This window comes from Strongylocentrotus purpuratus, unplaced genomic scaffold (genome assembly GCF_000002235.5).
Source record: "Strongylocentrotus purpuratus isolate Spur 01 unplaced genomic scaffold, Spur_5.0 spur5_scaffold_9, whole genome shotgun sequence".
Classification (NCBI taxonomy): Eukaryota; Metazoa; Echinodermata; class Echinoidea; order Camarodonta; family Strongylocentrotidae; genus Strongylocentrotus; species Strongylocentrotus purpuratus.
Genome location: NW_022145615.1, coordinates 22,333,053 through 22,357,466, shown reverse-complemented (window position 1 = coordinate 22,357,466; position 24,414 = coordinate 22,333,053). Strand labels below are relative to the sequence as shown.

Genomic DNA, 24,414 nt, shown 5'->3' with positions numbered 1-24,414 from the left:
AACGCTATGATTTTTATTTAGCACCTACTGTATTTACATGAAAAAGCACCCCGTTTTCATTTATTAACCCATTTCCTTCTTAAGATAAAACTATTTCTTGTCCCCTCCCCTAGCGATACTTTGACCGTTCACATTTTGATCATACTGATTTCTGTTTAACCCGCCCGCCGCCACAATTTTTTTTCAATTCCATTTTGCACTATTTCCATGGCAACACGGTTCATATTTATATTTTCTCCATTCCACTCAGCTCAAAATGTTATATTTTACCCCCCCCCCCTCCCCCCGCCCCTTTTCATTCTTCATTCCACAGTCCCAAGAATCTTCATCTTCCACTCTCTATATTTCTTTCCATTTTCCCCACCTACGAAACTTTACAAATTTGACAAGAAAATGTGTGACTTGTTTTCCTGTTTACCAACAAAAATATTGAGTAAAGTTGCCCCGAAAGTTGCCTCCTCATTGAAATCCTTGTCATGCTCTTCAAATTTGTTATCGTCTTCTGTGTTTCATTGCGGATGAACTCTTTTTAGACAGATCCAGAGTTCTATATATAAAAACGCAAAAATCATGATTTAGGAAGGATTTTCCCTAAGGTGATTTATCATTATAGCGGAACAGCTCAACGATGACGTTTCCCTAGCATTATGTAATACTACCGGGACTTTGAAGTGAGAGAGAAAGAGAGAGAGAGAGAGAGAGAGAGAGAGGAAGAGAGAGAGAGAAAGAGAGAGAGAATGAGAGAGAGAGGGAGAGAAAACGAGAGAGGGGCGAAGAGGGAGAGAGGTTGATGGGGAGGGGAGAGAAAGAGGAAAGAGAGAAAGAGAGAGAGGAGAATAAAGATAGAAAAGGATAGAGAGTGGGAGGGAAGAAGAGAGAGATAGGGAGACATAATAATATATATAATTATATATATATATAAAGTTAAACCTTTTCAATCTCTATGTAATATATGGAGATAGAGGAGGAGACAAAGAAATGTCTGATCACCCGTTAACAGAGTGACTCATCAGTTATTTTGTTTTGGTGTTTCATCAGATTGATGAATCATTTCTAAGATTAATTAGGAAAGAGAATGAGAGGGTATAAAGAAACAGGCATTTAATTGGAAAAACGGAAAACAATGAAGATAATGAGACAAAAATAAATGATAGGGGTAGTTTTGAGTCTAATCATCTAGTAAACAGAGACTTTACAGAGTGACTAATCGTTTTTTTTTTTCTTTCTACAAGACCGAATGACCTTATTTCTCAGGTTTAATTATGTTAAATACGGAACACACACAATGCTGATAACTTTTTGTCAACGATTCTGTTCATACTGCTAGCCATGGGCCAGCGATCTTAACGCATGTGCAACATATAAAAGACCCTAAAGAAAGCTTTCAGGCATAAATGAAAGTTTGATGCTACTTCACCCTCACTCTCAAAATTATTCAGATGTAAACAAAAGCTATTCAAATTATAATAGAAAATGTTAATAGATGCACTCAGATGCATGGAGAAGAGATTAAAGAAGAAGAAAACTTCTGCTACCTTGGAGGATTGATCCTCCTGTATGGCTGTGAGAGCTGGGGGTGTTTCACAAAGATCCTAAGTTGAACTTATCTCTAAGTTGGACTTAACTATTATGGAAAGCCGTTGGCATCTATGAAAATATTTTGTAAAAGTTTTTTAGAAGGCATAAAAAGTTGATTCAAATCTTTCATATTTTATATTATCAAGGAGATTTCATGTTCTTGATGTTGAATTTATAAAAAGTCTAAAATACTTGAATTTTCGCTTATGAATATATTTAATTTTAAGGTTACAAATGGGTCTCCATAATGTTTAAGTCTAACAATTTAGTTTGACTTAGGATCTTTGTGAAACGACCCCTTGGACATATGAAGAGAAGAGAAGGGACACAAGATACTGACACACAAAAAATACCTTGATATTGTCCATTGGATTTGCAGGATATCTGCTAAGGCCATCAGGAAGGATGGGAGGAAAGACATCCTCTGAACTGATTAACAAGAAACAAACTGATAATCCATTTCAACTATTGTAATATGAACTTCTGCATACACTACATCCTTCGTATGGCTTTTCAATAAGCAAGTAACAAACAAGTGATTGAAAAGAAATTGAAAATAGATGACACAGTGTTAATCCAGATAAGACGAATGTTTAGACAAAATAAGACGAGTGTTTCCTCCGATTGTATATTCTATTTGTTCTTGTTTTGTTTTGTTTTGAAGAAAAATTACTTCCATTCTTCCATTCTTTAAAATAACATCTTCACAATAGTCACAGTAACATGACATAAACAAGCATATTCATTTAGAATTATGCAAACTCATATAATCATGAAAATTCTTCGTACAATAAACGAACAAAACAAGCGATCTCAACGTAACATTTTACCAGGGCAATCTTATGCATCGTATTATTAATAGAAGTTTATTTCTTGAAATATCAAAATAGAAGGAACGAAGGCAGGAAGCAACAACTTTAAAACGCCCTCCTACCCCCCCCCCCCCCCCTCGAAAAAGAAAGAAAGATGCTTTAGTAATATATTTGTTATGGTCAGCATTTAATGATTTAGACTTAGCATGCGCATTCATTTAATCATCTGTCCTGATTCCTTTAGTTCAGTGAAGTCAAATGTCAGGCCGATTAGAAATACTGTGGTATCATTTATATAACTTGTAATTAATGTAAAGTCACAAAGACCCACTGTTTCCCCAGCAACGTATCCGCAATATATATATATATATATATATATATATATATATATATATATATATATATATATATATATATATATATATATATTTCAATGAACTAAATATGACAAAAACAACAACAAACAAATATAAGCCTCGGATGAATGATGGTAAAGAAAATTGCCTCCACGGGGCATACTGGGTCCTTTTTAATAAAATTCGTTTACCACGTTCACAAGCAGTTTCTAAAGTCTAGCAAATTGATGATACGTTACCTTTAACCTGTGTTGAAAACGACAGCTTCTCGACTAATATCCTGCCGTGTTACTAGGCTATCAAGGAGAATCTTAACTCAGTGATACAAGTACAGGAGGCAGTCAGTGGGGCCATGTTCCGTTCAAACTTGAAGTCTAATATTTTCACCTTTTTTTCTTCTTCTAAACAGATGCGTTGAATGAAAATGTTATCAAACGACACACAAATGTAAGTTGATGCATCATGAAAGCTAGCAATATTAAGTCATGTACCAATAGATGAAGTTGGTGTACGACCCCGTTCCTGTATGAAGGATGTCGGGCGGGGGGGGGGGGGTCATTATGAATTTCACTGGAGCTGCCCAGATAATCCCCCCACCCCCTCTCGTCTAGAGAGGATTCCGTCCCCTGTTTATCGATTTCTGGATACGCCCCTGAAAATGTGTTTTTTGTTTTTTGTTAACGTGAAATAAGACAAGAGTGGAAAGGGACGGTTAATATTTGATTATTGATTAAGGCAAATTGTTTTAGAAGATAGAGCAGAACCGCAGAAGATAGTGTAAGAGGAGAGGAAAGGGATGTGAACTTTTTGTAAAGGCCATACTACGATGTAAGATGAACGAACAGAGGAAGACAAAACGGAGAGAATGAGAGAGAGAGAGAGAGAGAGAGAGAGAGAGAGAGAGAGAGAGAGCGAGAGAGAGAGAGATGTGGGGAGAAAATGAGAGAGAAAGGGAAAGAGAGAGGGATAGACAAAGGGAGAGGGAAGACAGAGGGGAGACAGAGGGATGAGACAGAGAAAGGATAAAGAGACAGAGAGATAGAGGGAGAGAGACAGACACAAGCAGACATACACAGAGAGGGGGAGAGAGAGAAGGAGAGAGAGAGAGAGAGAGAGAGAGTGATAAAGGGAGAAAATGAGAGAGAAAGGGAAAGAGAGAGGGGAGACAGAGGGGAGACAGAGGGATGAGACAGAGAAAGGATAAAGAGACAGAGAGATAGAGGGAGAGAGACAGACACAAGCAGACATACACAGAGAGGGGAGAGGGAGAGGGAGAGAGAGAGAGAGACAGAGATAGAGAGAGAGAGAGAGAGAGAGAGAGAGAGAGGGAGAGAGAGAGATAGAAAGAAAGAAAGAAAGAAAGAAAGTATGAGGTAAAAGAGACAGAGAGACATGGGAGGGGAAGAGCAACGGAAATCATATAATGTCTAAACCACGATACCCGGCCACAAGAGTTCACTTTCAAATGTTTCTGACATTATTCTTTTATTTTACACCCCACAGGGTATGCTGCAGGGGAAATATTAATTTGGCACCAGTTCAAAAAGTAAAGAAAAATAACAAAGACGCGTGTAAGTCATTGTGACTGATTCAGAGTCCTTCTTGCACTCGACAAAATCACCATGTAATCCTGCATCTCATGATCATGTAGCGACCTTCTGTCGATCCATGTGTTTTCTAAGATGTGCCCGATGTTTCGCCAAAACTAATTGATTTCCTCCCTTCTTTAAAAGCGTGAAGCAATCGCTCTGTCATCGTGAAGGCAAAATATTAGCATTGCATTTCGGTTAATTTGAGAACTCGTTGATTGATATTATCCCTCATGTATGAACTTTTGCTAAAGGTCATTCGTTCACCGTGAATTAATGCTGTTTTCAAATAGTTGATCTGATGACGTCAAGAAAGGATGAAGAAAAAAAGATGAAAAATAATATAGTATGCACTTTGAGTTAACGTCCTCCTAACTAATGACCGAACATAATGCTACAATAGCGAAGTTCATAATTCATGCACGCGACTTTTACGTCATTGGCGTTTTCTGAAATATGTTTTAATTAAGATCATTAGGTTTTTTAATCAAGTTGTTACAATAGGTCAGTTGCAGCTACGATAATGGCTTGTGAAATTCCATTTATGGTTATAGACGCTGTCACGTATTGCACTAAATTAGATTCTTTCAATGCAGGCCTATATAATTGGGGATAATTCGGCAAATAGACAAGTTTTGGAAATGTTTTGAACTTCTGCTATTAATCAGGTCATTCGTTCACTGTGAATTAACGCTGTTTTAAAATAGTTGATCTAGTGACTTCCAGAAAGAATGAAAAAAGTTTTAAAAAACAATATAGTATGCACTTTGAGTTAACGTCCTCTTAAATTAATGACCAAACATAGTGCAACAATAGCGAAGTTCACAATTCATGCACGCGACTTTTACGTCATTGGCGTTTTCTGAAATAAGTTATAATTAAGATCATTAAGTTTTTTAATCAAGTTGTTACAATAGGTCAGTTGCACTAACGATAATGGATTGTGATATTCCATTGGTGGTTACGGACGATGTCACTTATCGCTCTAAATTTGATTCGGTCAATGTAGGCCTATAGAATTGGAGATAGTTCGGCAAATAGACAAGTTTTTTGAAAATGTTTTGATTTTTCGATCAATATTACTCGTTTTAGTTTATGCTTATTATTAAATAAACACTATTTCGATAAACTCTATTGAATCTCTTTCTTTATACGGTTAATGAACCTGTGGTGTTTAAATAGGGCTACTTGTGATAATATTTTTTGTTTACATAGTGTGTCAAAGGGTTTTCAATTTCCAGTAGTCTTTTAAGTGGAAAATAGTACAGTACATTTTCTACAGTTAAATCAACTTTCATTCTGTCTAGCGATATACAAATAACATTTTATGTTTTGTTCCTTCAACAAAAAAAAAGCTCGTTGGCTAAAAAAATCTAAAATCCCAGAAGAACATTAGCAAACTTTAGATAAACATGTACTTGTTTCTTGAGTAGGACATATTTTACAGGGAAGACGGGATTTTCCATGACTGCGGAAATCCAGATCACTGTAGCATGTTTGTATACAGACGGAACTCTTTTAATCGTGTTAATCTGAGATACATTTCCTGGGGTACAGAAAATACTAAGGCACCAAGATCACGTACCAAGTTCACCTGAGGCCTGCCCTAGGTAAAAAATATGTTGCTTCTGTTTGGAAATGTGGCAAATTATTTTCATTTAAATTGTAGTTATGTAAGTGTGTACGGATTTCTCTAAAAAGTGTGACGTCATCAACAAATCTATTTTTAGAATTTCTGATTTTTTATTCTTCATTTTCCAAAAGAACATAAAAAATAATGTCCAAATGTCGAAAAACAATTGAATTTGTTAAGTATTGGAGACCAATCATGTCGAATTTCGGTCTCATCACGAGAGGGGGCTGGGGGAGGGGGAGGGGGTTTGGAGGGTGCCCCTTGATCCGCCACAGATAATTAGTGATGGCAGATGTAAGCTTACTGTATTGGTCAACCTATACTTTATAGACAGAGTCGAGAGGTCATCCTTTCACACATATTTCAGAATCTCAGTATTCTCTTTAAAGCCCGTCTGCACTAGTTTGGCCAGGAGTGATTAGTCCTCCCTGCAATGTCACTGACAGGTGGTTATCTCATCAAATCAGCTCTCAATTAACATAAGAAAAAAGGGATCATGGGGGACCAACATGCACCGATTAGGCATTGTTTGCTATAAAGAGGGCGCAAGTAGCTATAAGTAATACAGTGGGGCTTTAAATTATTGCAGTTCACCTCTGAATGACTGGAGTTTTTTAGTGACGATATGACCCGGAAATGATTACTCATGTCTGTGTTATCTTTATCTTGGATATAAGCCCGGTATAGGGTGCAGTCGTTTGGTCTTGGGCGATATAATATACCCTTCAGCTAAAAATCAACTTTACAGGTTCATTGAAAATGTTATGCCCAAAGAGGCCTCCCTACCCCATGGCATTCAACAAACTACTCCCATCTCATAACAACTTAGCATATCATGCTCATTCTACTATAATTTACAGAATTCGTTAGTGTTCAAATTTTACATAGCTTTTATTAACTTTCAACGTCAGGTTAAACATAAAAGACTGGAAAGCTTTTATTAGAGGAAAACAGATCATTTGAAAAAGTAAAATTTCTTACAGATAAGAGTAAAGTGAAGTAGAAGGGTAAAACTGACAAATAGGTTGATCTTTATGAGTAAATACGAGAAGTATACGAATAGGATCGAGACTTATGTACCTAGCTTGGACAGCTTTTGGAAGCAAGCACTATAGTAGGATGTCTTTCAAAATTGTTATTGCAATCTGAAAATACTGTATGATGTGTATACTGCTTCCGAAAGGTATAATCATATACATGTAATTGTCGAGCCTAGCAACGATAAATTATTGCAGGAGAGAGAATGGTTTTTTTTTAAAGTTCTCTTCTAAATGAGTATAGAACCAGAAACGTTTTAATGGAGGCTAATGAAGAATCCTACCGATTACATCTCTAAATTTACAAAATAGGTGCTATACTAACAGGAGTTGAAGTCAAAATTGAAATAAATTCAAGTATAGTAGTATTGGCAGTTTGGCACCCTTACGTCGCTAGAGGAAATTCATTGATCCCGACCATTTTAATCGACCCCCTATACACGCTCCAGAAAAAAACCTTTTACAAATTGTACACTTAAAGATAAAATTGATTTCCGGTAAAAGTATGCGATTAAATTGTGAAATAAATTGTCTGGAAGCAAGTGGAATCGTTGGGATAAAGACCAGGGGGGCGTTTCACAAGTCTTTTGTTTTCAATGACAAATCACAAAAATCAGTGACAAATCTGCTGATATCCAATCAGAAGCAAGAATTTCAGTAACTTATAACACAACTTGTCATTTGTCACTGATGACAAGTTTGTGAAACGCCCCCTGGGTACCCATTTACAGCTGGACGGAGAATTGCAAATGTAGATAAACGTCTTGCCATAGGACGTTAGTGCCGGGCTTTAATTTAAACCCTGTACCTTGTAATCTACAGACCAGTCCGGTGACTCATCCTCTAGACCGCAACACCTCGGCAGTCATTCCTTCCTATATTCCGAATATGAGAAAATTTGAAGTGTTTTAGTTTTTTCAGGGGACATTTCTTTCAGAACGTGAAAGCATACACATTTATGTATCACCTTATCCAGAAATCAACCTTCTCTTTAAACCTATCTGGCTGACTGCCGAGGTATATGATTGAAATAAGTCTATACCCAATCGGTAAATCATAATAAATAGGACATTTTTATTGACCTGTCTCGGATTTGACCCAGATAGTTTGGTTTAGTTTTGAGAACTACAAAATTAAAAGAATCGGTTTACAGGAATGGAAAATTTTACAAGTCAGAAAATTCGATGGGTCTGTGGGGGGGGGGGGGGTAATTAGCAGTTTAATGTCACATTGAATAGGAAGTAGCTATTTGTGATGGGGCGCATATGAAATATTGAAATGTCTTATTTTTCATTTATTTGTTATTTCCAAAAAAATATTGTTGCGTCATATCCTAAAAGAATGATTACAAAATACCCCCTGCGATCTCAAATCCGGGACGTCAATTTATTTGGCAAAACCCAGGTCATTGTGTAGTCTTTATTGGCGTATCCAGCATAGGACGAAGCTTGGGGTACGCCCCTCCCCCTCCCTCCCTGGAAAATACTACAGCACCACGTGGTCTTCCAGATATATCCCGTTACCCCCCCCCCCCCTATTCTCTCTCTTTCTCTCTCTCTCTTCTCTTCTCTTCTTGTTTCTTCCCTTCTCTTCTTTCTTTCTCCTTCCTCCTTCCCTCACATAATATTTCTTCTCTTCCCCTCCCCACTCCCTCTATCTCACACACACCTTCTTCTTTTTTCCTTTCCAGAAATTCCTCCACAATACAATGAAATGAAACAGGTATTTTGAAGAAATATCTTTAAAAAACACAATTCAGAAAAAGTTCGACCTTTCAGTTCCCGCCATTTGGGGAAAAATATTTAAGCATTCCTCGAATGGACAAATCATTCATCATTGTCGCCTGCTATCAGCATACTGACGAAGTGAATAGAGTCAGTTAGACTTATACCCGATGCACACTTTGAAACCAATTCAAATCCAATGGATAACCTACAAAATAGGTGATCCGACATTTTGTATCCAGCGACAGCTAATGATCCTGGCTTTCTTTTGTCGTAGTTAAAGGGTTCGGGGTAGTGTTGTATTCATGTTAGGTTTAGTTTTAGGGTTAGGATTAGGTATAATGTTTGAACCAAGATTGTAGTGAAGCCATTGCCTAAGGGAACCGGGATGTCCCTGTATTAAGCCTATGAGAACTAGATGCTCTGAGGATGGTTCATATAACCCGAAACGCTAGACCCTTTTTTTTTGGGGGGGGGGGGAGGAGATATTACTTTCGTTTTTTAATCTATTGTCGGTTTCGTCAGTGTGACTGAGGTATCAACCGGCAACATGTTGGCTAGTTGAGGTAATGAAACCTTTTTCAGTCCCATGTTGGTCAAGTGACGTTCTGTTCCTTATGCCTGGGATCCGACGGAACAGTGACCATTTTGAGGTATATAGTAGAGTCATTTCTTTTTCAGTGTCTTGTCTTGTGTTAAAATTGACACGCATTTCATTGCATGGGATGTCGGCGAACTTGTTCTTATGACAGTTTCGTGAAACTTGCCCCGGTAACGATTTCGTTTGTGTGACTGGGGACTCAGAGACGAGACTCGTTGATAAGTTCAACCTCAAGGTTCATCAACAATTGCGTGACGAGTCCAAAGAATATTCAAGGAGCCATCTACAGGGTTTCTTTTTAAGGACCAATTTCCTGCAGCCGTTTATAATAGCAGAATTGTGGTCCCCTTACGATGGGTTTAAATTAAGCATTCTAAAACTTCATGAAATCCTTCTTTTTTCGCCAAAAAGAGAACCCCGAGTATTCACGTAGGGATTACGGCTTTAGAAAGCGGTAATAAGTTACAACTTATACCAACGGTAGTATAAATATCAAACGTTTATTTCTGGCTCGCTACTCTATCGAGATCAACAAAGTTGTTTCCCTATATATAGATGATATCCATGTTCACCTGATATTGTATAATTTATTATATTGTAATTGATAGAAGAATTAAATATCAAGTCTTTGAACATCTTTTCTGTAACCGTGTATTACTTAGCTCTGTTAGTAAACACAATACTTTTAAAAACAATCTTATTCGCCATTCTTTTTGGAATGATAAATGCTTCATTGGTTTGGTCTTATCATTATACTGAAAATAGCAACGTTTATGCCCAGTAAATTAGAAGGACAGGTGGTAGGGGAAAAACCACCAAAATACAGAAAATTAGTTAAGTCGAGAGTATTAGGGATGTTAGGAATAATTAATGGAACCCCCGGACGAATGAAGATCCATTTCACGATTAACGATCAACTAAACTGTATTTAGTTCTATTGTGCCTTCGTCGTCTATCATAATAATTAGATACCAATAAAGCAACTATAGGTACTAATACACCTTAGATAACACTTTCTGTAGAATCACCTTAAAACACAAAGTTACACTTCAATATCACTTGCTTTTTATTAATCAAAGTAGAAATTTACAAACTATCGAAATTTACAAATTATTATCATCATAATCATATCAGCCCCTATTAACATACAAAATACACGACCGTCGAAGATGAAAAAGAAAACGCAGGGAAATGTGATGCAAGATTAAACGCTCCACTACGCAAATGGCGTAGCCGTGGGGCAAAATTGGGCACGTGTCCCCTCCCATCAAATTTAATGGAACACAAAAGGAAAAAGAATTAAAATATGCAGAGAGAAAGGAAGGAAAAGAGAAAGGGTGTTTGTAAAAGATATACGACCCCTCTCCCGCACTACCCTTATTTGGTCGCTTTGCTCCCTCACAATGTATCCACTGGTAAGACTTTTAATGTCCACCCCACCCCTCCCCCACCCCCACCCCAACATGACGGCTCGTTGCCCCTCAATGACTGGATCCATTGAATGCCAATGGCTTTCATTTTAGCACATAGTTAATTCCCAAGCTTAACACAATTCTTCTGAACTGACGTGACTTTGAGCTAATGACGTCAACGATTATAAGAGAGTGTCAAATTAACATCTGGTTAAAATTTGAGAACTTAAAGATCTACATAATACATGTTGGTTTCGCTTTTGAAGTTATCTTGCACGAGTCCTACATTTTTATCTCAAGCAAAAAGCCATACAATTATGCTGTTGTTATATTGCTATACCTCATATACATCGTTCATTTTGTCATTCTTTTTCTAGAATAATAAGCTAATTTCTAAGTAAATCATTTCTACTGACCATAACAATATCATATTTTCAAGCAATCAAATTCAGTGTTGGGCCTATAGAAGAGATGGATTATACATACATTTGGGACCACTTGCCATTTTTTCAAATAAATATATTCAAATACAGGTCTGTACATGTGCATTTCCAATGCAATTCATTCTTGCTACTTTGTTCTGTACTTATTACAATAAATATACAATCACCTCAAAGTTTTAAAAAAATATTATTTTATCACTGTCTTCGTCATCTTCACTTCAATTAATGAAAATATGGATGAGAACGAAATTCGAAGTTAAAAGTTCAGCGAAGAATTCACACGTGGGATATCATATCCATATTCCTGCAAGATTATCATGTCAGCCGAATCAGTCTGGAAGTGCAGATAATTATAGTTGTTATTTATTTCACTTCTTTATTCAGGGTAGTCTTATCTGTTCAGTATACACAAATAAAAACCTGGTCTTCCGCAGAGCCATTGAAGAGTTATGAACAACCACTATCTACACCATAATCATATAAATGCATATATTCGCAAAATAGAATATCAATCTTCAGAAGATTTATGGAAAGATGACAGAGTTGCTTTTTTTTAATAAGGTTTTAAAGAAACGTGTTAATCACGCGATAATTTCGATGTAAACACCATCAGGACTTTGCGGCGATAGCACTTTTTCTTCTAGCTTAGGTGCTTCTTTGGTCTTAGGTTTTTGCTGCTCTTGACCTCCAATTTTATTTCTTGGAGGTGGGTCGGGCTCGACATAGTCTTCGAGAGGCAATTCCAGCTCTGGCAGGATGTCTGGTAACGCGTAGTCATGGAAACCGTCTTGGTGTTGCGGCCTAGGAACCACCCGCGTTGGTATTATTATAGGTTCTGCGTAGATGGTCATTGGTGGGGCATTGAGTCCCTGGTATTCGCTTGATCTTAACACATTTGAATCCAACTCAGCATACTGGCAACCCTCTTTCTTATTCTTATTCGAATTAGCATCCTTCTTTGAGCACGGCGCCGCCACCGTCGTCGCTGTCGTTTTTGTTGTGCCGACGGAATCAGAGCTCGACAGAGACCTTTCCGAATCTTGTGTCGTCATCAGTGACAAGCCAGATGCGACAGGTTTGATGTTTGATTTGGGTCTCGGTTGGTCTTTCTTGGGCTTCTTTCGCCTGAGGACGACGAAGTTGATGACCACAGCTGATATAACAATGAACAGTCCACCACATGCGCCTAGGATAACAAACATGGCGGTTTTATCTGTAGATTGCGTTCCATCAGCGCCCACCGACATCCCAGGACTGGAAACATCGTGCTCCCCTCTTCGGCCCATCGAAGAAGATTCGTGTCTTGTCGGTGAATCTGTAACTAATCTTGGCGGTGGCAAGGTTCCAAGAACTTCCCCAGTCATGATGCTAACCATTATATTAGCTCTACCGGTATAGGGCTCTGGAAGGATCGAAACCACGCATTTGATGTTGGCGCCACTATCCGCCGTCGTTATATTTTTGATAGTCAAAGCCCTGTTGTAATCACCGATGTTGAACCTCCTTGATGATGCCGAGGTGATGCGTTCACCTCGGAAGAACCACATGAACCTGTCTTCGTTCGGCTTATCCTGTCTGTTGCAGAGAAAGGTCACTGTTTCACCCACCTCGGCTTTCTGATTGTAAGGCCGGATGATGACCATTGGGTCGGCGAGTGTTAACGACGTCGTACACCTGCGTGCCTGGGTGATGCCAGGGCCTTCGGCGCGACACTCGTACACAGCGTCTATATCGGACAGGTCTAGCACCCTCTCGAGATCATTGACCTCCTGGTACACCTGTCGATCAGAGAGCAACACCCCGTTCTTGTACCAAGTGAGATCCGCACGAGGTACACCTCCGTGTGAAAGGCACATCATGTGAACAGTGTCCCCCACTGCTGGGTTGGTGTTGCTCGGCTGCACGGAACACACAGGAAAGCCATCAGAAGGTGGCACGAGCACCTCCAAATAAGCCCCCTGTGTCTCGAAGGCACTACCAACGCTGTATCCGCAAAGGTACTGTCCCACATCACCACGTTGTACCTGGGTGATCTTCAGGTTGTAATCACCTCTCTTGGCATTTGCTTCGATGATGTACTGCCCATCGGTGGGCGTGGCACCGGCTAGCACCCGTTCGTTACTGCTGATGACGGTTCCTGAAGAAACTTGGATCCACATCATCTCCCCTCCTCTCAGGTCTCGTATTCTGCACTCGAAGAGGGCTTCCTGGTCTTGCCTAATGGTGACATTAGTTGGTCGTCTCTCTATCGTAGGCATGGACCTCACCTCAATAGCGCAACCAAGGAGGAGGATGCAAGTTAGCTGGTATATGGAAGTCATCCTTTTGCCTATGAAACAAGCAGAAAATGAAAACGAGATGATTACAATTATTATAGACCGATATTTATATAATTCAGAAGGGATGATAGTGGGTTTATCTTGAAATGAGGCGATTTCTTCCCCCTTTTCTTACTTGCTCATCAAACATTATTTTCATAACGTCTTGTTAAATATTATAACTACGTTGCAGGAGATAAAACAGGAAACGCAATGGCTCATTGGTAGATCAGTGGTGTCGTAACCGGAAGGTCCCGGGTTCGTAACCAAGTCGATGCGCGAGTGCCCTTTGGTACGCCATTCATCCTCATCATCAAGTCCCTGATAACTAACCTCCAAGCATAAAATGCTTGTTTAGCAGTCAGATTTTTTTAAAACATAAAACTAAAACAAATATTGAAGTTTTGCTGTTTGTTATTGGCTAATCAAACAGATAGATTGCTAAACATCACATTTTGCCTAAACCTCAAATTACAGATTTTACTCTGGAGCAAACCAAGGCAATTAAGCTAGATGTTTGCTTTACTTCCTTACATGTACATTACTAAAATGGTTGGGTCATCGCTTATCATATCCGAGTGTCATCGTAAAAAAAGCCATTTTACCCAGATACGTTGTCCAAGCAACGGTCATATCGGTCTTTCCCTAATCAACGGTCTACAGCTAGCACGTGCATGTTGTGCATATTGAGGACGAGGCTGATAATAGATTAAGTTCGGTGCTGTTAAAATTTTTGAAAATACTCATGGTTTAGATAGCAGACTCCCGAAAAGCTTTATTATCCCTTTTTCTATCTTCCATTTTTCAAATCTGATCTAAAAGTCATTAATTTATATAGTTATGAAAAGTTAATCATAAATATTTTTGTTTTTGTATATTCATTTAATCCGAATGAAGTAAGATGAGACTGTAATCAATTTTTAAGACATGCTGCAATATATCTCTTAATTCGATAGAAGGCTTAAGAGGGAAGGGTAGCTAATGTATAGGTGCATCACGATGGTGACACCCCCCCCCCCCCTCCGACAATCTCCTAGGGGCATGCACAGTCATCCCAAATTCCCAACGCTAGGAGGAAATAAAATCCCATGATGACACAAAATTAAAACAGTCATTTCTCCCCACCAAAGATGTGAGAGAGGCCGGGGTAGTGTACGAAAATCGTGAACGGGGAAGCTAGGGACGTAGTCGGAATTTCGTTCATATTAAAAGGGCAGGCTGCAATTGTTTAAAGAAAAACAAATCGCGAAGTCGCCTCCCAACGCCCCTTCATGGCTAGGGGACATAGATAACAGAATGTTAACACCACAGTTTTGTAGTTCTTGTGTGTGGTATTGTCCAGAAACAAGTGATTCAATCCCGACTCTAGCATTACACCCACCAACAGGAAGAGCTTCATCCTAATCTGTCATCTTCGAATACCACAATTTCTCGTCACCCATCATCGCTTCTACGACATAACAAAATATGCTGATAAGGATTTGAGTGATAGCCAAAAAATTCGTTTTGTCTTCCGAGTAAATGTCATCTTCTTCTGACTGAAACAAAAGCAAATCGCTCGTAACCAGATTTCCTTGACCCATAACTGATCGTAACTTCCAAGAAATTAATAATTGTTGTAATTGTCAGAAAATCATCCTTGTTTTCATGTTTGTATCTTTTGGTGAAAGATGTCCGCCCGTCGATTGACTTAGTATATTGCGGTAAATCAAACATCGAAATATTTTGGTGAAAAACACCAACCCTCATTGAGCCTACGGGACATAGATCTTGATGGATAGGATGCGAGCGAACAAAGCGAGCGAACAAAGCGACCGAGCGAAAAGGATGACGGACGGGTTGTATCGAACATTTTCCACTTTACCATTCTATTTTCTTCCTCCCCTCTCTCTCTCTCTCTCTCTCTCTCTCTCTCTCTCTATTATGTTTGTATGTTTTGTTGTTGTCGCTGTTGTTTTGCATTTGCAATTCCATGGCATACATGTACGTGCCTTCTTTGTGTGTCTAATTTCATTTTTTTAAGAATACACACAAAATGAATACAGCTTTTGAAGTAGGATTCAGGTAATGAAGAAAACAAAGTTTAGTGGGAAATTAGGCATTTAAACAATCAACCTTTTTCATGAAATAATTTGATCGGTTTTCCTGCTGCAATTTGGTAACTTAAATAATTTGGTTATTAAACTGAAGGTCAGGAGACAGATCCGATTTATTGTCTTTGCTGATCACATCCTAGTAACAGAATTTGAGTCAGAACAATTTTTGTAAAATCATGCTGGGATGCTCCACAGGTGTTTTTCGGCATCCCATACATGCACCAGGGAGACGAGAGGGACATCTTCCTGCATGCACACAGTTCAATCTGAGTTCATAGTCCAGATTTGCTCTCGTATACGTTCCGATAACGTCAACCTTCATTTCATTTGTGAATTTCATTGACATCTTCGTCGGCATCAACTTTCAAACTGTATTCAAACTTTATGGACCATGCCTTCAAATTTGGAAGTGTTCCTTTTTACATTTATGTAAAAACGAATCTTATGTGGGGATATTGTAACTGCGCCTGTCACATTGGGTGATTATTGGTTGATAAACATTTATAAGCAAGTGCACTTTCATTATAACATGTGTGCTCAATTTCTTCAATCTTAATCTTTTTGTTTTGTCTTTAGAAAGCGTCCCTTTTTCCACGCTCGTGATAGATGTTTGTACATAGCATCTTCCAAAATACCCCCTTTAATAAATGAAAAGATCCATGCCCGCATTTAACATGTTTAAAGGGATGTAGATGTTTCGTGGCAGCCGTGACTATAACTATTTTTTAATTCCCCCTTTTCGAATTGTGTACGCACATTCATCGAGGAACATCATAGCGCAACTATTAGTCACGTTGCTCTTCTACCATCCTCGAAGAGATTCGCTGGCATTCTTCTTGTCCTTTTTTAAAATACTTTATTTGTTATATTTGACATTTCTTGAGGGAGCGTAATATGTTATGGGTCCGAGGCAGTGAAGTAAGAGTCCGTTTAAAGTTTCCTTGGCAGACAAAACTTAATCATGAAATTTGTTTCTTTGTTTGTTTACCTGACTACTAAAGAAGATATTGTGTATGCTTGTTAGTAAGCAGCCAGAGGACCGATGGCTTTAGGTCTTCTCCGAGGGACTAAGCTAATACATTCCTTTACCTTCAACACTTAAATATTTCTTTTTGAATAAATTATCTAGGGTCTGGGATCATTATAAATAGATGAATAATCAGAATATGTTATGACTGATTATATGGGTGTAACAGAAAGAAACATACTTGTAGTTCATATAATCTTTTTAGGAAGAAGTTCACATATCTTCAATCATGTTTTCAACATGATCAAACATCTTTCAACATCTTTCAAATCTTTTAAATGGAACCATATTCTAAATGTATTAGCCTTTGTCAGAAAGATACGGTTTCAATATTTTTTGGAGCGACTCATATGTTTTGACCCTATAGGCCTATACTTTGATACATTTACACATCCACTGATCTGTTCAAAACCCGGTCGCGGTATAGGTAATCCTTTAGCAAGACATCGGTCTACATTTGCCACTTTCTCCAGACTGCAAAAAATAAATGGTAGAATGCCAAAAGCCCCTGTGGTCAAATATTATGTCCTGGCGGTGACCACTACTATCGACCGGGATGGACCAATGGCGTAGCCAAATTGAGAGGGGCAGGGGCAATTGCCCCTCCTAAACAATTTTGTAGAGATTGGTTGGAAAACTTAAAATTTGGCTGACTAAACATGTTGTAATGTATGCACATAATTATGAGCATTTTTACTTTTCTTTATTCCACGTAATAGCCTTCTATGCTCTGAATGCCCCTCTGGACAAATGAAATGCTAGGCTATAATGATCTCAATCGCATTAGGGACTCAGTGCTACTGAACAGTGATCAGGGATTAGTTATAATTTTTCCAAGTAGTTATTAAGTATATACAATATTTCATTTTAACACTGGGAAAAATATCTGACTGCCAATTGAATAATATATCTCACCTGTAATATCCACTCTGGGAAATCCAAGCCCGTTCGTTCTGGATGCCTCAAAATCCGTTTTTGCAGAGTTAAATCACGGACATAATTCCGATGGTGGGGCTTGAAAATCAGCACTGCGATCACTGACTATTTTCCAGTATGTAAAATATTCACCACAATCTCCGGGAAAAGGAAGAAATCTCTTATTTAGTCATCAATTAAATAACGCACCCGTACTCGGATCAGCTAGAAAGTAGCAGACTATAATCGCATTTGTCACATTGGTCCGATTCCCAGTGGCAATCGCTATCGACTGGTCACATTCCTTCAAGCATTACTCACTCCTAGGAACACCGAAGAGAGGCGGGAGTTTCAGATCTAAAATTCCAAGTCTTATCATAAACTTTCCTTGCGATCAGTAATTGTAATCCCAGATCATCTGGCTAAAGAGCAAATTAAAGCTTATTCCTTATAGTCGAAATAAATTGATAATTTCGACTTTATCGATGCAGCGTATAGCTTCCACCTGACTTGTCAAAGTTTCGACTGTCCTGTATGATACCTGATGCAAGGTGAGCGAGGTCTCTAAACGCCAACGAGGGATTTGGATGACGAGTTGTTTTAGACTCATTGCTGTATACGTGTAGGAGTCAGCTAGTCTACAGACACAAACCTTTTCAGACGTAATGTGTCATGGAGTTGCTGATCTGTAAGACTATTTACAATCTACTGCGTGACCTGGGCATTATACTGCAGCTGCTTCTGATATCATGACATAGCCAGAGACTGACGAAGTTAGGCTATGCTCAAGTTTTTATGGAATTGTACCTAAGTGTCAAATATAGTCTGTTTCTAAAGACTAGGATTCCGTCGGAAGACAATAGATAGGAATGAATCAGACCTGTATAAAGATTTTTTTTTAAAGTTTGTGATGACGTCATAACTGTATTGTCGGCCTGACATTCAGGTTTATCTACGGATGTTTCGATTTATAGTCTCAAACACAGACATTCTTGAAGTTCTATGATATAAATCAGATAACTGTCCGAGTATATTTTGTTTACATTTTCTCATGCATAATTATACAGATCCTACCATGCTCTGTTCATCTCCCTTTGTTTAATTGCCCAAGTGGATGAACAAACAATTTTAACAGGAATGTCTTACATATTAAATGCGCCGACCAAATTTGAATAGAGAATGCTACCCCGCCCCCCCCCCCCCTACCCCACCGCCCATCCCAAATTGTTTCGCGATTACTGGCTAATTCAATCAATCACTTCTACATTCTATATTTGTTATTGCTACGACCAATTGTTCTAATCTCTCCATCTTCGTAAATTGAACATCTACAATAAAAAAAAATATATAAATGTATAAGTGATCTAACATTGCAAATTGGTATAATGCATCGTTGTATTTTGTAGACTAAACTAATATTTTACGAAGACGGAAATACGCTTGAACGCAACGAACATGGGGTAAAGAAAACGCTGAGTGAGATATAGTGAGAACAGTTTTCCGGTTACCCGAAGTTCAAGGTATTGTTTGGATTATCTAAATTACCACATGACCATGTGTATGTCATTGTTACGTCATTGTATAGCAACATAGTTACCCACTGGCGTAAGAGGGAATAGAGATTGAAACTGAAGATGACGGTGTTAATTATGATAAGAGAAGAGAGAGAGAGAAAGAAAGAGAGAGAGAGTGACAGGCAGAGAGAGAGAGAGAGAGAGAGAGAGGGGGGGGGGCGAGAGGGGGATCGAGAGGGGGATAGAGAAAAAGGAAAGAGGATTATGTGACAAAAAGGAAGAAGCAAACAAAGAAGTAAAAATAAAAAGACAATGGGGAAAATATGGAGAAGAAGGTACGAAAAAAGAGTTGAGAGGTATGGGCATGATGGATGGTAACGGTAAAAAGGGAAACTTAGGAAAATACAAAGACGAATACCAAGAAATAAAAAAATAAAAAGATTAAAAGAAACATTATTGAATGAGAAGATGAGGGTGGAAAAAGGAATTTAATTTATTGCTATGAGAAAAAAATAGACGGATAAGGACAAATGAGGAATAACGATCAGAGAACATGATTAGACAAAAACAATTATAATAAAAAATCAAATAATATATGAGTAAATTTATTCAACTAATTGATTCCCCGGAATAAAAGTAAAGAGGTGAAAATCAAGAACAATCAACTTCAAAGAAAATCATGAAATGTGTTTAGAGCAATACAACTGTCAAAAAAAAAATAGATATTAGTGTTGAAGACAAAGATAGATGAGCCGCGATTGAAAACCACAAATGTGTGTATGAATCATTATTCCTTTCAATCGGAGATTGTTCTTAAACCCATTACTTAACCGCTAATAGCAATACAAGGTGATTTAGGGTGAATGACTTGACAAGCCTTGTTCTCTTTCTGTCCTCGGTTCATTTTGTGGTTCATTGTTTTAGGAGGGGTGGAGGCAAAGCCTGTAAATATACACAATTTATTACTTGTGGGTCAGACATGATATCCTAAAGAATTTTAATTCAAATGACGAATAGGAGTATGGTTGGTGCGGTGACACTGGTTAACCATTTTACTATCAATGAAAGTAAGGTCAATTTAGAATCTTTGTTTTTTGTATGTTTGTTTGTTTCTCTGTGTGTTTGTTTTGTTTGTTGTTTGTTTATAAGTAATCAAAGACTCTAGTCGTTATGGTACTTAACTTGATTTAGAAGTTGATATATCTTTGTTTATTTGATGTACAAATGATTATATTTGATATTACATATATGTTTACATATTGATTTATATAAATCTAAAAACGCAATAAATTGGCTGATTTTGCCTCATATTTCTGACTGTGATGATGTGGGGCCAAGTGTAATAGTTGATAGGAATAATAGTTCACTTTGAAAGTGCTCTATTGCAGGTTTTGCAAGCTCACTCACTTTCCCTCTTTTTAAAATGATTTTCTCGTTAGGTGGTCGACTTAAAACAAGTAAAATGATGAGTCCACAGCCATATCTCTTTCCAATAGAAAAATCTTTAATCTATGACGGTCATTGAAATACAATTATACGTCACACCTTGAAATAGTAGTAAACAAACACTACTGAATAGTCAGCGAATAAAACCACTAATCTCTACGAGAGAAACAAATGTGGAGACCAGTTGATTAAACACAGCCGATTTATGTGATGGCGCTCTTTATGTCGAGATATTTGTCCACACTCATGCCAGTGGGTTTAGTTTTGTGACGTACGTAATTATGAACTCAATAGACCATTTTTCAAATTTCAAATTGAATGCATACTTCTTTGTTAAGTGTCATGTTAACAATTATTTCATTCACCTGCTATGAATAATTGTATTTTAATAGTCAGAATGCGAATTGAATACATTAATTGTTGTTAGGTAGGACAAACAGTATGTCCTACCTAACAACACGTAATGCAAGTCGCATTCTGACTATTAAAATACAATTATTCCTATGACAGGTGAATGAAATAGTTTGTAAAGATGTACTTCACAGGTATTGTGCATTAAATTCGATTACATTACGAAAAATGACCTATTTTCAATAATTAACTCTTGTAAGACAAAGTAAAACATAGCATCACAAAAACGTAAATTCGTTTAGGAGTATTAAAGCATTGATCGCAACATCAAAGATATCTTTGCATCAGTGATATTCTTTGGCAAATTAAACATTTTATACTGGAAAAGTATGTTGAAAAGCCCAGTTCGGCCAGTGAGTGTCTTCTCAAAATAATAGTAAAATGGTCAAAAGATGAAAGCTAAATGGCCACAAATATAGTATCATACAACTTTACATAGCATAATCTAAATAATGAAACTGTGCAAAACAGCGGATCCGTCACACTCCTAATATTCTTTCATAAGAAAGTATAAAACGCTTAAGTTGTAAAATATACAAAAATGGAAGATAAAGCAACTTCCTTAAAATAAAAGTACAGCCAGCTGCATATTATAAAAGACATTTTTCAATCTTAGAAGCAATTCAAGAATGTTTTCATTTTCGAGTTCTTACAGAATGATCGAAGTAATTAAGAAAAAACGATTTACCGATATGATGAGAACTTTCCAAAGGATAATGAAGAATAAAAAAGCATCTAAAGCATTTTTGGTACTGTTTTCCGTTCCATCTTGTAATCCACATCAAATTTCTAAATGCGCGTTTTCAAACTTAAATCAAAGCATATTTGGTAACATACGGAATTTTGTCTGTTAAATGAAAACAAATTTTCCGACATTTAAAATAACATACTATCAGATTTCAGATGCACATTTAAAAAAAAACATTTACATGTATATCTTTCTCGGACAAAATTGAATAAATAATTGTAATTATAATTAACATTTACATTTCAACATATAGGTCAATGTCCAACATTATGACGACTCCAACATCTTTCTACATAATACTGAAAGCGATTCCTTGCATAGACATTCAAAATAATTTTGTATTCATTTGCAAATGCTTAATTAAAGCTATTACCTTAAACATGATAGAAAGGGTAGACAACATACATTCACCCTCTCTCATCACATTTCATCTGTTCAGAGCCAGAAGGGCGTTAACTCTGTGTTAAAGAATATGAGTTAATGCCCTTCTGGCTCCAAACAGACGATTTTGTTCGTTTCGATACGAGCAGACGAGCCAACCAAGAACGCGTCTAAATTGAATACAGGGAAAGGGATTTCGGGCCCTTTATCAATTTTTCAAAAACTTAGCCAGTTTTGCAAAAAACTTGTCGACAGTGCCTTAAAAATGTATTTGCCGACAAAAGTAATATAATATTTGAAAACTGAAATTTCGAATGGGGTGTAGGTCTGTAGGACCACCCCCTGCCCCGCATCTAGCGACGCCCTTTGAAGACAACCCGCAAACAATAACTCGATATTAGTACAATATCTGTCATTCATCAAACACGTTCCCGATCATTTGAATCGCAATTAATGTGCGTCTTTTCTCGCTCTTTTCTCATCAGCGACGAAAATTAATTTGGTGCGGAAGGTTCGAATATTTTGAATCATTCCATTGTGAGCGTTTGACTGGCTTGAAAGATGGCGCCGGGGTGAAGGGTCACGGATTGGGTCACGTGACCGCATCCGACAGAGATCATCTCCCTGTACTCGTCACTGGTGACGTCATGACTGCCTTGAGTCGTCTCCTCCCATGGATTCCAGATGACTGAGGATCAAGAAGAAATAATCATTAGTTAGAATCGGCATGATATTAAAGGCGGACTTTGGATTTAGGCAGTAGGGGTGCTAGATTGGAACTTTGTTGAGAGGCCTCAATCCCCACAACAAATTTTGCGAAAATCCCCAACCTTAAGTCCCTTTCAAGCTTTCAAGCTCATGCCTTAACAATCCAAAGTAAATGGGCCTATTCTGGAATGTTTTATTTGCTTAAAATGTTGGTAACTGGAATATGATTAATTTGATGACATAAACCAATTCGAATCTCATGAAGATATTTTGTAAAATATTTTGTAAGAGTGATTTATACGACTACTATGCGGATTATCCACCCCCTCCCTTTCCCTCCATATCTCTCTCTCTCTCTCTCTCTTTCTCTCTCTCTCCCTCTCTCTCTCTCTCTCTCTCTCTCTATCCCTCCCTCTCTCTCCCTCATTTTATGTAGAAGTGAAAAACAATTTAAATTTTATTTTCATTTCTCCTGTATTCTTTTCTTCTTCTTCGCTCATATTTTTTTACTTTCTACCCTTAAAAAAAATCGATCCTTTGTTTTGCAAATTTTACCTGTGTCGGGCAAGTTCCATTTTCGGAGGAAAAGTGAAGCGCCATCCTGTGTATTCTTCAAAACATGTTCAGCTGATGTATTCGTGTACAAACTGAATGATAAAATTGAAAGTTCAGATATCACCATGAGTATATGATTCATTGCATGTGCATTAATGTGTCATTTACATTGGATGCATTCCCCCCCCCCCCCTCCCCATTACAGTACATGACATTGCATTTTTAAATATTATAGGGTACGAAATTAAGCTACACGCTTAATGCATAATCAATTTAGATAAACAATAATGATAGAAAAGGGCTACAGCGTAAGCAAGATATGATTGATGTTCTTGCACCCTCCTTTCACAATGAAATAGTAAAAATATCAGAGTAAAGAGTAATCTTACACCAAATGCATCACCTTATGCTAGAGAAATGAAGTTTAAAAACTACATAGGCTATTAATTACTTTTGTCTGATAGTTGAGATTAGTAATTTTCGAAAAGCTGTATATAGAATCATTTAGCTCTATAAAAATCAGCATTATTAGATTGATCTTGTCTTCCTTTATGCGTTTATGAAATGCATTATATAATGTAGTTGTTTCAATGTATCATGAATGCTTATCATACCTGTTTAATGGTCCGTCGATTGAGACCCTATTCCCGCATTCTGATGTTGTCAAACTGTAGTTAATCTATGAGAAAATAAACAGAGATAACATAATAATAATAATAATAATATTCCGCTTGTATAGCGCTTAATACAATGTCTCTATAATTATAAGCGCTTTACAGATATACTAACTAACTAATTAACTAACTATACTAACATAACGTTAGATTCATTCATAATCGTTTGGCCCATCAAATTAATTCATAATAATTTTGTGCCTTTAGTGATAATTGTTGCATTCTGTCTAGTAGACAATCATGGAGGTCAAATAGTTCTCATAATACAATTGACCTCGTTTTGAAAAAGACATAACTCCATTTTTTAATAATATTTGATTAGAGATGTATTTTCTCATGATTTAGCCCGTTATTGAGAGGCGTTGAATACTGTATTACTTAATAACATAATGGAAATCGGGTGAAAAGGTGTATGAAGAATTGTTTTCAGTAGCAC

General features: G+C 37.5%; 1 protein-coding gene across 1 annotated transcript; it reads right to left on the bottom strand.

Moving 5' to 3' along the window:
- Positions 1-11,076: 11,076 nt before the first annotated feature.
- LOC100887885 (basement membrane-specific heparan sulfate proteoglycan core protein) lies at positions 11,077-18,117 on the bottom strand. The gene is made up of 2 exons (XM_003727063.3): positions 17,542-18,117; positions 11,077-13,514 (listed from the first exon to the last, which is right to left on the bottom strand). Exon 2 carries the CDS (start codon positions 13,504-13,506, stop codon positions 11,767-11,769), a length of 1,740 nt encoding a protein of 579 aa, XP_003727111.1. The 5' UTR covers positions 13,507-13,514; positions 17,542-18,117; the 3' UTR covers positions 11,077-11,766.
- Positions 18,118-24,414: the final 6,297 nt, after the last annotated feature.